Genomic DNA, 15490 nt, shown 5'->3' on the forward strand with positions numbered 1-15490 from the left:
ATATTTTCTCCCAAGGGAAAAATGGACATTCCTCATATTTATAAACCTTTATTTTGACATGCTACTCCACCCAGAAATGATCTCACGCAAGCAAAAAAAAAGAAAAAAGAAAAAAGAAAAAGTATACAATATAAACCAACCCGTTTACACGCACTGCACGAAAACTCGCTATTAAGTGCATTAGCGTCTGTTAAACGTCATTGGGGGGATTCGATGATCCAGAGATGGTGTATCTAGTTTCGTTTTCGACCCCAGCTCACGTAAATAGTCACGTGCGAGCACGAGTCATACAAACTAGTCTTATCTAGCACACTAGAGTCTCTTATTCTTTATACAATTATATACATATACACATCCATAAATAATGCAGGGTTCGGGTATTGAAAATTGCCACACTTTCAATTTAAGTGCACGCGGCCACACAATTAACAATTTTGCACAAGGTGAAAAAAAAAGAAATGGTCTTGTGTTACATGTAACGAAGTTCAAGTGCCTCCTACTCCTGCTTCTCAAATATAATATGAGAATCGTAAAAATAGAACAACCCAATTTACAATTTAAATGCCTGCCGCTTTATCAAAGCTCTCTTCAAAAATATGATGTTCTTTTTCCCATCGGTGATTTGTTACTCATGTAGAAATAATTGCTTGTATGCGACACATTTTTTCGATTGTCAGACTTCGCATTCAATAATTAATTTTTTGAAAAGTATCTTTCAAGGTAAAAAAAGTAGTAGAAAAGTAGCTGTTGAAAAATTAAACTTGACCAAAAAACTCGTTTTAGACACTTCAGTAACTGACAAAAATTCCATTCTATATTTTAATTCCCTGCCTTTTTCCCTAATTTTTATCTAAAATATTTACTTCCCTCTTATCCTGCTAATAAATTGAATTCCTGAAACGAATTTTATTATTTATGAAAGAATTTAAATATTTATAAAAATAATTTAATTCTTGCGAAGAATTTTATAAAATTTTTTAATTAATTGATTTCTTTTGACTAATTTTATGCAAAATTTTAATTTAAATAATTAAATTCCGGAGAAATTTTTATTATTCATGAAAAGAATTGAATTCTTACGAAATTTTTTTAAATAATTCAATTCTGTTTGGAAATTTTATGAAAACAGTATTATTAAAAATCATTAAAATACGAAAAGTTTTTAAAAATAATTAAATTTTATAAAGAAATCTATTAAAATTTTTGACAATTATTGAATGTCTGTTTGGTATTTTTTTGAAAATAATTGAATTCCTATAAAAAGGATTTTATTATTTATGAAAATAATTGAATTCTTGTGGACGATTTTATTAAAATTTTTTAAAATAATTGAATTTACAAGAAGAAATTTATTACTTTTAAAAATAATTCAATTTTTGTAATGAATATTGTTATTTATGAAAAAATTGGATTTTGCAAAGAATTTTATGAAAATGCCTCAAAATAATTGAATTTTCGGGAATAATTTTGTTATTTATCGACAGAATTGCATTGTTTCGAAAAATTATTTATGTAAATAATTGAATTCTTGGGAAAAAAATTAATAAAATATTTGAAAATAATGGAATTAATCCAAAGGATTTTAAAAAAATATTTTTTTAAATAATTCATTTTTCGAGGAATTAATATTAAATTTTTAAGAATAATTAAATTTTTTGATTAATTTCTGTAAAATTGTATTAAAAATAATTGAAATCCTGCGATAAATTTTATTATTTATGAAAATAATTAAATTATTGCGAAAAATTTTATGAAAATTTTTAAAAAGAATTGAATTTCTGTGAAAAATTTTGTTATTTTTGAAAATAGTTCAATTCTTCATTTAAGAATTTTGTAAACATTGTTTTGAATAATTAATTTTTTCTAAATATAATAAATATTATGAAATTTTTATTTTAAATAATTGAATTCTTGTGGAAAACTTTATTTTTAAAAATTTTTCAATTAATTAATTTAAAATTGTATTCAAAATAATTGAAATCCTACAATGAATTTTATTATTTGTCAAAATAATTGAAAAGTTGATAAGAATTTTATTAAAATTTTCAAAAATTCAAATTTTATTATTTTTGAAAATAATTCAATTCTTCATAAGAATTTTGTAAACATTGTTTTGAATAATTAATTTTTTCTAAATATAATAAATATTATGACCACTTTATTTGTAAAAATAATTGAATTTTCCAATTAATTAAATTAAAATTGTATTAAAAATAATGGAAATCCTGCGATGAATTTTATTATTTATGAAAATAATTAAAAAGTTGATAAGAATTTTATTAAAATTTTCAAAAATAATTGAATTCCTGAAAAGAATTTTATTATTTATGAAAATAATTGAATTATTGCGAAAAATTTTATGAAAACGTTTAAAAAGAATTGAATTTTTGTGAAAAATTTTGTTATTTTTGAAAATCATTGAATTCTTCAGAAGAATTTTGCAAACATTGTTTTAAATAATTAATTTTTTCTAAATATAATAAATATTATGAAAATTTTATTTTAAATAATTGAACTCTTGTGAAAAACTTTATGTGTAAAAATAATTGAATTTTTCAATTAATTAATTTAAAATAGTATTAAAAAGAATTGAATTCTTGATTAGAAATTTGTCAAAAAAATTTTCTAAAAATTTAATTTTCATGAAAAATGTTATTATTTGTAAAAGTAATTGAATTATTGTAAAGAATTGTTTAAAAATTTATTTAAACCTAATTGATTTTTTTGGAAATTTTTTGAAAATGCTATTCTAAATTAATTAAATTCCTGTGGAAATTTTATTATTTATGAAAATAATTGAATTTTGGATAAATTTTATCAATTTTTTAAAAATATAATTGAATTCTTTTAAATAATTGAAATTTTATGAAAATACTAGATATTGAAAATAATTGTATTGTTTTAAGGAATTTGATTTTAATTTTTGAGAATAGTTTTTTTATTTCTAGTTTCAGCTAATTTTAAGTAGTCGAAATTTTAAAAAAAAGCAGAAAAGTTAATGAAAAATATTTTCATAAAAAAATATAAAAATATTTGATATTTTTGCAATGCAAAATTATTTGTTTTTAATCTTTATGTCTGCAGATGTTTTTACCGGTTAACAGCGCATAATAATCAAGGTTTTTTAAAATATTACATTTTTCAATGTTACACTTGCATTTAATAGGAAAACTAAAGTTTTCTAATTTTCAGTAAATCATAAAAATCTAAAAGAGTTGCTTCTTGCTTTTCAAAGAATTTTATTATTGCGATTAATATCATGATCGGATCAGCAATCATCTGTTTTTTTTCCTTAGTCAATGGCTTCGAAACTGTGACTAAGGAAATGGATTTAGTGAAATTACAGAACTCTCTCTTAGAATCGGAGAAATATGTAAAAAATCACGTTGGGTATGAAGATTCGGCAATTTTCATTAGTAACTCAGGAGCCGTAAGTAGTGCATTAATTAATTACATAATCGGCAACAAATTGAAGGTGGTAAAAGTTCCACCATTTAACAAAATGACAATTACAAAAGCAGATAATCAATCAGGACCGGAAATTAATAATGATGAATCATTCTTAAAAATTGCAAATCCGAAAAAATGGACTTCGAAAGAATTTCCCAATTTGACACTTTGGGATGTTCCTGATTTTTACAATGATATAGTAGAAATGAAAGATATCATTAGAGCCTTTTCTGTATGTCAATTGGTAAAAAATGTTAAGTCTCTAAAAATTATTTTAGTATTTGACATTAAAGACATTGTGGAAGATAATACATTTGAATTCCAGTCATTTTTAAAAGCTGTGGAAGAACTTTTTGCAAATAAATTCAAACAATATTTTTCAAGTATATCAGTAATTTTTACAAACGTACCTAACATGGTTAATGAAATTCCAGTTTCTTATGAATACATAAACTATTATTTAAACAACTTATTGCAAAATGAAATACAATGGTCGGAGATTTCAAAAGATTTTTTACAGTACCTAGTAAATAACAACGATCGTATTGCCCTCTTCAAGGAACCATCTCGTGAAGGTATTTTGATAAATAACGATATCGATGTTAATATTTTCCGGGTTATTAAAAACTCGGAAAGTATACAGAAAAGCTCTCTCCAAGATGTACATCCACCTATTTCGGCTCATTCAATACTTGGCCTGCACGAAGCTCAAAAAGAGTTGTTTCCAAAGTCAACATTTGATGATATAAAGAATATTTTGCAGAAAAAATTCCAGAAAATATCAACTAACGTAGAAAAAATAACTACTTCCGCAGAAAGAAATGAAACAATAGGATTCTTGGAATATTTAATGAGAATTCGAGGAATCCTTCACTCCTCGGATTATGAAGGCGATATATACAGCAAGACAAATATTGTTGCATCAATTGATAATGATATTAGAAACATATTTGAAAGGCATGGTTTGTTCGGAAAAATTGAACTAATAATGTTTATGGAAAAGTTATTGGATACAGAAATAAGTAAAACATTAGAAGACAATATTGATGATATTATAGTTTCTTCAGAAACAGAAGTAAATAGAACGATTACCTTTCTTATTAAAAAATTAAGTGAATCTCCCATAGAAAAGAAAAACACTAATTCCTGGGAAATGGTTACAAACTTTTTACTAGACCTATATACAAGTTTTACACATATTTATAAGCAATAATAATAAGCAATAATTTCGACACTATGAAAAATGACGCAATATATTCTTGAGGTATGATTTGAAATTTTAACTAATTTTGTTTTAAATTAAATACGATTATTTTTATATGATTTAGTCCTTTATATATTTTATGAAAATCATCCTTTTGCAGGCATTGAAGATGGGTTAAAATAACCAGAAAATATTAAATGAATTATTGTTGTCAGTACGAGTAGAAAATTATTTCAAGCAATGTAAAGACAAAGTATAATTTTATGTTTATGAATTCAAAAATAAAAGAGTCAATTTAAAAAGACCTCTAGTTAATTTCTTTTACCACGATGATTTATATTATTAATTAAGTAACAAATAAATTTTATTCTGACGATGTTAGCATTTTAACGAAGTTTGCAAAAACTCCGTATTCTTAAAAGTTCAATATATGTGGTTTTTGAGAATCGTTTGCGGAAGAATCTTTTGGAAATAAGTTAACTATAAAGTAACAAGTAAATTTTAGTTTTATGGTGATTTTCAGAGAGGACAGTAGTTTTTATTTTTTGCGAACGCTTAAAAAAAGAAAAGAAAAAATATATTAGCGTAGACACACTTTGGTACATCGTTATAGTTATTCGAACTATTATTATAGACAGTACCTTATTTTTATAACTATATAATGAACTAAAAGAAATTATTCTTACAAGAAAATTTAATATTTAGGGTAAGTAAAATATTTTAAATTGCAAAAAATATTTCTTCTATCATACCTGTACTTCTCTGATTGGATGTCTACATATAAAACATCGTGTCATTCTAAATGCACAATAATATGAAGAAACTATAAATGTTTATGAAGGTCAATTTTTCGAATAGAATATTAAATTTTTCTCTAAAAGCAGGGACGCATGATTATTCCCCAAATGACATTTTTGCCAAAAGCCATTTTTTGCAAATAGTAATTTTTTACGAATTGGCATTTTTGCGAAAAGCCATTTTTGCAAATTGTCATTTTTGCGAATCGCCATTTTTACGAATTGTCACTTTTGCGAAAAGTCATTTTTGCAAAAATTCCTATAGTGAAACTATATATGCATACAAGTTTACAATAGTAATTTTCGCAAAATTGACAATTGAGTGCGAAGCCTGAATTGTATTTACACTTTAAGAATCATCTCCAGAATTTTGACTGAAACACGTACCAAAATTCATTAATTTTCTTTGTAAGTCCCAAAATTGACTGAATTCATAGTTTTAATCTCTTATCACAAATAAAAAGATTGAAATCTCTCCTTCGAATTGTGAACATTATGAACGATTACATAGTAAAACATTAGCTCAGTCTTGTCGTGAACAAGAAGAGAAGAAACTTGTAACTTTTTTTTTCCTTTTTTTCTTGCTGAGAGGCAACTCTCAAGTACGGTCAATTAATAGGAGCTATTTATAAGGACAAACTGGGGAATCTGGAAATCCGCAATCCACCCAGAGGCAATAAATCTCAAGTCGCTGTTCGGAATGGAAGCGGAACCCCTCTTGTAAGCTGGTTGTATTGTAGCTATTACCAAGCCATGCATCACTACGTAACAACCACACGGTTTTATACTCTCCTCTCTCTCTGTCGCACACGTTGAATTCAAGAATCGCGGCATTGCGCGACTAAAGGAGCGCAAAGGACACAGTAGTGTAGTAGACGAAATAAACAGAGGCGAATAGAAGATATGAGAGGACAGGACATATATGTGGGAAGTACCACAGCTGATATCGTGACGCGTGTGTGTGTGTGTGTTCCTGGACCACCCAGGTGTTTCCACCTATAGCTCTCTCTTTCTCTCTCACCTCCATTATATGCCATTGAGTTTTAGACGCATTATAACCCAAAAACATCATTGTAATAGAATTTCTCTGGCTTCCCGTATTATATATATCAGCTCTCTTGAGAGGGGGCGCGGCCGCTCGTGCAATCGTTACTGAGATGACAAATGTTTTCCCTTCCGGAAAATAATTACTCGAATCAGACACTTATCGAGTAAATGAAAGAGTAATCGTCGTACAAGCACTTTTTCAGATTATTAATGGCCAACTAACACGAAGGACTCTCTCTCTCTCTTGCTCTCTCCTCCCTATACTCGTATTTTAGTGTGATGGTCAAAATATATATATAAATAGTTTCCTTGATAAGCTGTATATAAATAACAGTTAATCGACTGTCAATATAGAAGAAATAGGAAACGTTCATTTCAAAAATGGAGCAGAATGATAAATATAGGTAGAAAAGAATTTACTGCCAGTCGAAGTACATATAGATATTTTAGCAAATTTACCTGTAGATAAAATTGTTAGTACAGTTTTTATTAGCAAAAAGTTAAGCTATTTTTGGGAAAACACTATTTTCCTACAAGACGATGCTAAAATTAAAATTATGCATTTTAAAAAGTTTACTTGAGAAAATCTTATTTTAAGAGATAGTAAATTGGTATTGTTTTAAGACCTATAGTTTGTCTGAAATGCAACTTGGTACTTTCTACACTGGAGAAACAAATTTTTAAAGCACTTTCCGCTGTAAGTGCTTAAATATATGTCTTTTTTTTTAATTTAACCAACTTTGGATATAAAATAAAAATAAGTCAACTTTATGTCTTAAAATCAGGTTCCTAATCTGAAATTAAACCAATATTTGAACTAATGTATGTTGTTTTAGACGAAATTAGATTTAAAGATATATTTTTACACTGTAAAAAAAGTCTTACTTGCAGCTCACATTTGACTTAAAGAAATTTTATTTTTCCAATTTATTTTTAATAATCTTATTTTAAGAAAAGAGGGAAGCTTTAATTTAAGACGCAACATTTTTAAAACAGTTTCTTATTCGCTATAAAAAAAATCGTCTTATTTTAAAACCAACTATCAAAATATGCGTATTATTAAAAAAATAACTACGAAAATAACTAAATTTCACTAACAAACTTTGCACTCGACAATTAATTTTAAAAAAATAGCAAAAAGTATCTTTGAACGTAAAAAAAAGTAGTAAAAAAGTAGCTATCGAAAAATTAAACTTAACGACCAAAAAAACTCGTTTCAGATACCTGAAACAAATTTTATAATTCATGAAAAAATTTAAATATTTATAAATAATTTAATTCTTGCGAAGAATTTTATAAAATTTTTTAAATAATTCATTTCTTTCGACTAATTTTATGTAAATTATAATTTAAATAATTGAATTTCTGAGAAATTTTTAATATTTATGAAAATAATTGAATTCTAACGAAGATTTTTGAAAAAAAATTTTTTAAACAATTGAATTGTGTTTGGAAATTTTATGAATTATGTAAATAATTGAATTCTTGGAAAGAATTTTTTTTTAATTATTTCAAAAAATATTTAACTCAACTTGTATTTAAAATAATTGATTTCTTTCGAACAATTTTATTAAATTATTTAAAAATAATTGAATTCCTGTGAAAAATTCTAATATTTTTGCAAATATAATTGAATTCTTCTAAAGAATTTTAGAAAAACATTTTTTTTAAAATAATTAATTTCTTCGAGGAATTAAAAGTAAATTTTTAAGAATAATTACATTTCTCGAGCAATTCCTGTAAAATTGTATAAAAAATAATTGATCTCTTGCGATGCATTTTATTATTTATGAAAATAATTGTATAGTTGCTATAAGAATTTTATTAAAATTTTCAAAAATAATTGAATTTCAGCGAAGAATTTTATTATTTATGAAAATAATTGAATTATTGCGAAAAATTTTATTAAAATTAATTTAAAATAGTATTAAAAATAATTGAAATTCTTTTATGAGTTTTATTATTTATTAAAACAATTGAATTATTGCAAAGAATTTTATAAAATTTTTTTAAAATAATTGAATTTCCATGAAAAATGTGATTATTATTGAAATTAATTGAATAATTGTGAAAAAATTGTATAAAAATTTTGTTAAATAATTGATTTTTTCGAAATTCTTTTGAAAATGCTATTCTAAATTAATTCATTTTCTGTAAATTTTATTATTTATGAAAATAATTGAATTTTGGATGAATTTTATGATTTTTTTTAAATAATTGAATTGTTTTGCAAAATTTCATGAAAGTACTAGATATTGAAAATAATTAAATTTCGAAAATTTTTTGAAAATAATAATTGAATCGTTTTAAAGAATTTGATTATAATTTTTGAAAATAGTTTTTTGATTTCTATATTATTAGAAAATTTAAAGTAAATAGTAAGTTTTAATAGATGAGTGCGCGAAGCGTGCACGAAAAAAAAATTTTATCTGGAACAGCGATAAGTTTCTTTAAAATAGCGAAAGTTTTAACTGAAACAACTAAACATTTGGCTAATTTAGCAATATTTGTAGCTGTTCCAGGTGAATATTTTTTTCCGTGTGCACTAATTGAATAAGTCACAAAAAATTTCAGTTATTTTGACAAAACCTAAAAGTGAATTTCACTATTAATTAGTCATTATTAACTATATGATTAGTTAAAATATTACTAATTGAATTTGTAACTGACTCTTTACGAAAATATGCAGAAGCTTCAAAAAGTTTAGATTTTACAACGAAAATATAGTAAAAATTGCAATATTCGTTTTTTGTCTAGCAAAATCAGTAGCAACAATCAACCCGAGCTGCAGTAATTACCCCACTTATCCTAATTGAAACAGTGCTCCAACCAGAACCTTGTCAAAAATTATAGAAACCCAAATAATTTATGCTAAATTCTCCTACTTAAGTCCTATTTCAAGTACACATAATAAAAAAAATTCTCCAGCATCCAAAAATATTTCCCAAATTATAAAATACTTGACATTTTTTGTTATCCAATTAAGCCAAAAAAACGAATCAAAAAGTGTGTTTTCTGACTCAATTTGATATCCTTAGAAAAACTGTGATACAAGAAAGTACTTTTGGAGCTATTATTGCAAAGAACGACCATAACCACCAAGTAGTGAAGCATTCCTCTCAATCAAATTGTACAGAATTTGTCCGCACTTTATCAGAAAAATACCTTAATATAAGTTAAGGACTTTATACCAAAATACAAATTTTTTGTTATCTGCAATTTTTCCAGATAAAATTTTTCTCCACTCGACTATATACACACTATTCGTATATATATACATATATATACACATATACACATGAGTGTAAAAAACAGTTCAAGGTTTTCGTTAAATAGCGTCTGCTCTCTTTCATCATACGGGTCGAAATGATTTTTTTTTCCCTCTCGTTGCAAATGCGGCCGTGTGTATACGTATATATATATATATATAGTGGTGCGTCCTCACCAACTCATCCAGCAGCCCTAGCAACGCACATGCGCCCTTCTTGCACTTTCCTCTCTGCTTCGGGTGGTCGGGGATTGGCCCGGAGTAACACCCCCTCATAATGGGTTCACCCGTCCGAGCTAGGCCGGGAGTGAGACACTAAGAGGATCGCAGCATCCGCGGGACAAGGACCAAACGCGAAGGCTGAGGCGGAGGGCGAGGGGACCGCGGAGGAATCGAGACAGAAATAGTCTGAGTGCGGAAGGACAAGTGAGAGAGTGGAAGAGGGCAACGGAAGCCATATTGATTTCCCTATGTTTCCCCGTGTTGTTACTATAGCTCCCAGCGAGGGCGCGAGTAGGATGAGGCCGTCGCCTCCCTTTCAAAAACCCCTTTTCCACCCTCCTGCAACCCCCTTAGTTCCATTCCTCCCGGTCCGACCAACGACGTGTCGACGGACGTGAATTCTCTTCCGGATCTTCCCTTTTTTCAAAACATTTTCAAGATTTGCAACATTCTTTCGATATAATTATATTATTCTTTTTGGTACTCTTGTTTATAAATATATTTAGTAAATTGATACCAAATTGCCACAATTACCCCATCCCTTTAGGGGCAATAAATTTTGCAAAGAATTATTTTTAGGATTGTTTTCGAAAGCATTACACTATATTAGACACTATATATTTGTTTTACTATTTTTAAGTAGAAATTTTTTTTTTTTAATTAGCCAACAATTATGTTGGTCAAAATTTTATCTCAAAGTAGAAAAAGTCTCTTTAATCCGATAATTACTAATTAAAACAATGTTTAAGTATCAAAGTAGATCACAGGAAAAACGAAGTGTTATTTTAACACTAAAAGTAGTGTTAAAACTACACGCAACATTTTTAATCGTCACTGTGTGATTTTAACACTACCTTGGTGTTAAAATAACAATAGAGTGTGTTAAATTAACACTAGAGGGTGTTAAATTAATATACATTTTTAATGGCGTTAAAATAACACCAAAATTGTGTTAAAACAACACCATCTGAAAACTACACGCAAAAAATTTAATACATATTTTTTTCTGTGGAGCCAGTTGTTTCTATCAAACAATAAATAAAAAAAATTCGATGCAATCTTCAAAGGAAAAAATTAATTTCAGTTAGAAAATACTCAAGTGGTACACAGTAGAAAAAGCAATTTGTCATAATTGTCAAACAATAATTAAGTATAACAGCAAATTTAAATTCGAAAGTAGAAAAACTAAATAAAGTCAGACAATAATAAAGTACAAAAATATTAGGTCCCAAAGTAGAAAAACTGTTTATAGTCAGACAATAATTATTTGGTATAAAATTTGGTGTATAAGTAGAACAAGTATTTATAGTCAGACAGTAATTAAGTCTTTGAGTATTTACTCTCAAAGTAGAAAAACTAATTATAGTCAGGCAATAATTATTTAGTATTGAATTCGGTTTTCAAAGTAGAACAAGTAACTGTAGTCAGACAATATTTATTTCGTATCAAATTTAGTCTCAAAGTAAAAAAAAGTAATTTTAGTCAGACAATAATTATTTGGTATAAAATTTGGTCTTAAAGTAGAAAAACTAAATATAGTCAGACAATAATTATTTGCTATTAAATTTTGCTTTCCAAATAGAATAAGTAATTTACGTCAGACAATATTTATTTATTATGAAATTTGGTCTCAAAGTAAAAAAACTAATTACAGTCAGACAATAATTATTTGCTATTAAATTCTGTTTTCCAAGTAAAATAAGTAATTTAAGTCAGACAATATTTATTTCGTATGAAATTTGGTCTCAAAGTAGAAAAACTAATTATAGTCAGTCCTAATAATTAGTATAGAATTTGGTCTCGAACTAGAAAATTTGATTATAGTCAGACACTAATTAGGTAAATGAATATTTGGTATTAAAGTAATTGTAGTCACACAGAAAAAAAAGAAGTGTCATTTTAACACCAAATATAGTGTTAAAATTACACGCAACATTTTCAACCGACACTGAGTGATTTATACACTTGATATATGTGTTACTTGTTAATTAATGTGTTAATTAATAATGACTAATATTATACTAATTGAAAAGAGGAAAAGTCTTCCATGAAAACTACTTAAAATTAATAAAATTTTACTATTTTTAAGTATAGAGTAATAATCAAGATTTAGAGAGTAAAATCTACATTTGAATTATAGTTAAAAATAACCAATTTGTCATTAAATAATTAGTCACTGATTCATAAAAAGTAATATTTTACTAATAAAATAGTTAAATAATAGCTAATTATTAGTTTCATTTATATTTAAGTTTGGCCAAAATATAACTGAAATTTTTTGCTACTAATTCAATTAGTTAAATTTGACTAATTTTCTAGTTATATTTAATAATAATTAGTAATATTCTATTAATAATTAGTTATTGTGTACTAATTGTTGAAGCAAAAACTCAGCCAAAATTGTAGTAATAATTAGTTATTTTTAACTAATTCAGATTTAGAGATGAGGTTGTTAGTAAAATCTCCACAAATTTTATTTTATTTGGTTTAAACAAATTTTTGTTTGGCTCAAATAAAATTTTTATTTAAAACAAATAAAAAGCCTAGTTGGTTCTGGAGATAAAAATAAGAAAATAAAAATTTTCTCTGGATTAAATGGAATCAGTACCGTTATAATGAAAAAAAAATTATTTAACTCAAATAACTGATAAGTTGTCCTATATATTATATCAAATAAATATTTACTTGAAACAAGTAATTTTTATTTAAGTCGATTAAATTGTATTTAAATCAATAATTTTATAGTAGTCATAGCAAATATTATTTTATTGATTTAAACAAAAATTTCATTTGTTGAGGCAACTAATAAATTTATAGTAAACATTGCTAATTGAAATAGAACCCTATAAAAATATTAACCTATTTTTTGGTCGAAAGTGACTATAATTCAGATTCAGAGAGTAGGAAAAATCCTCTATCAAATTAATCATCAACTAATTTAAATTTAAAAGTTTGTTTTTCTTTAGCAAAAAAGGAATGGTCATTGTTACTACTACAGTGTCAGGGAAACATTATTTCCCAAATGACAACCCGCTCTTTACAAGGAGATGAAAAGCCCTACAGTCCCAGAATATTTTTCCCCGCCCGAGTCCTAAACAATTGGTTAATTTATCAACAAACCCTAATTTATTGAAGCGATTATTATTTATTGAGGATTATTAATTCACACACACTCTTAACATCTAAGAAAGATTAACCAATATCTACATTGGAATGAGGCAAACCCCGTAATATAATCAACAAAAACTCTCGTTTTGAGGTAATCTCCAAATTGTAGAGTCCAGCTAGGCAGGAAAATCACCGGTCCTGCGGTTTTCTCGGTTCCTTGTCGCGATGGATTGCCACCAAGATCCCCTTCCAAAATACATTAGAAGAAAGACCTGCCTGAGTAGTTTCGGACCATTCCTATTTTATATCGCGAATCAACGTTCTTATATAGTCTAACTTACGAGAATAATTGCTCTTGTGAGAAATCCCATTTTTTAAATTAAGATCCTGTCAAATTTAGAATTTAAGAGATATCATCTATTTTTGCGAAAATAATAGATCTTCACTGTTAAGATTGTGAAAAATAATCTCTCGTAATTCGAGAAACAATCATTTTAGTATAAAACGATCGATAAAATACAAGAATAAATGTATTACTTTCTCTTGAGTATACTCTGGAAGAAAATTTAGGAACTGACGAATCACTTCGATTTGCTGCTTGATAATATACCATCTGGAGTTTTACCATTTGAAGCTATAGGCTAAGTTCGGTCGGTAAACGACGTTCATTCAAATAAATTTTGTTTTATAATTTATAAATAAATAAAAAATTTATAAATTTATTACTCTCTAAATCCGAATTAGTAGAATTCTACTAACAAATAGTAAAATTTTACTAATTTTTAGTATAGTTTTCATGGACGACTTTTCCCTTTTTCAATTAGTAGAAAATGTTACTAATTTTTAGTAAAATTTTACTACACTGAGAAAACGAATTATTTGGTTCAAACAAAATTTGTTTAAATCAAACTTAAAATATCTTTGCTATACAGTCAAACATGTTTAATTCAAACATATTTTTTGGTTCATTTAAAGAAATAATATATTTAATTCAAACATAAGTTATGGTTGATTTTAAATTATTTATAATAAACTTTTAAGTTTGAATCCAACATAAAAATTTTTAAACATAATTTTTGTTGAAATCAAAACAGAAAATATGTTTGAATTAAACATAATTATTCAAACAAATAATATATTTGAATCAAAGCAGTAAATATTTTCTATATATTGGGATTAAACTTACAAACTAATTTCAATTAAACAAAATCATTTAAAATTATTTTTCTATTTGAATTAAATATAATGTTTTCTCAGTGTAATGTTTTAGTTGAATTTCACTATAATTAAAAGTTATTTATTTCACTAAATAAATTATAAAAGCTGTTTGATAAATTATTAATAAAACAGTTCTACTAATTTAGTAGAATTCTACTAAGCAATTAGTAAAGCTCTACTAATAATTAGTAACGTTTTAAAAAATTCTGAGAAATTCAATTATTTTAAAAAATTTGAAAAAAATTCTTCACAAGAAATTTATTATTTTCATAAATAATATTTTTCTCCACAATTCAATTATTTTTACAAATAAATTTTTTCATAGGAATTCAATTCTTTAACAAAATTTTTAATATAATTTGTTGTGCGAATTCAATTATTTTCTCATCTTAAATTTATTATAAGTTATTGAATTTCAAAAGGTTTGAATTTGAAAATATGAATTCCTATAGAAATAAATAATAATATGATTAAATATTTATTTAAAAAAGAAGTTATTAATGTTTTTGAATAATTTTACAATTAGAGAAATTCGTAAATAAGTGTAAAAGTCATAATTTTTTCTGGAAATCAGGGAAAAGTCAGGGAAAAACAAAATTAAATTTTTTTGGCAAGAATAAATTTCTAATAGTAATACCTAAATAAATAGAAATGTAAACAAATATTTATGACTCTAAATATATAATATCTCTACTAAAATTTTCCACGTGACTACAGAAAAATAATAAAAAATTTTTGAAAGTTTGCGATTTTTTTCAAAAAGAAGCAGAAAAGTTTCAACAAAAGATTGTGATTATAAAATGAGAATTAAGCCAATTTTTTCTATTGGACTAAAAAAAAAAAATTATTCGATTCAGATAACCGATTAATTTACTATTATCAATTAAATATTTAATTGATAATAGTCTGTTAATCGGTTATTTGAATTAAATAAATTTTGTTTTTTAGTTTTAAAAAGAAATCAGAATTTTGGTAAAAATTGTAATTGAAAAAAAAATATTCTGCAAGTTTTTTTTTAAATTACTTGAGATTGTGTTAAAATTTGTCATTAATCGATATTGAAAAATATAAATTTTTATCCTTGTTTAAAAAAATCAGAATTTTATAAAAAAAACGTGATTAAAAAAAGGAATTGTGCAAATATTTTTCATCATTTTCTAAACTAAAAAAAATTTA

The 15490-nt window shown here is 25.5% G+C and overlaps 1 protein-coding gene across 1 annotated transcript; it reads left to right on the forward strand.

The window, feature by feature from the left end:
- The first annotated feature begins 3130 nt into the window (after positions 1-3130).
- On the forward strand, positions 3131-4958 carry LOC122505730. The gene is made up of 2 exons (XM_043617540.1): positions 3131-4714; positions 4815-4958. The coding sequence occupies exon 1, from the start codon at positions 3260-3262 to the stop codon at positions 4661-4663; it is 1404 nt and encodes a 467-aa protein (XP_043473475.1). The 5' UTR covers positions 3131-3259; the 3' UTR covers positions 4664-4714; positions 4815-4958.
- Positions 4959-15490: the final 10532 nt, after the last annotated feature.

The sequence above is a fragment of the Leptopilina heterotoma genome, unplaced genomic scaffold (assembly GCF_015476425.1).
Source record: "Leptopilina heterotoma isolate Lh14 unplaced genomic scaffold, ASM1547642v1 Lhet_365, whole genome shotgun sequence".
Classification (NCBI taxonomy): Eukaryota; Metazoa; Arthropoda; class Insecta; order Hymenoptera; family Figitidae; genus Leptopilina; species Leptopilina heterotoma.

Bases quoted from the DNA above. Each gene is read 5' to 3' on its own strand.
- LOC122505730 (XM_043617540.1), top strand. From the start codon at position 3,260: ATGATCGGATCAGCAATCATCTGTTTTTTTTCCTTAGTCAATGGCTTC.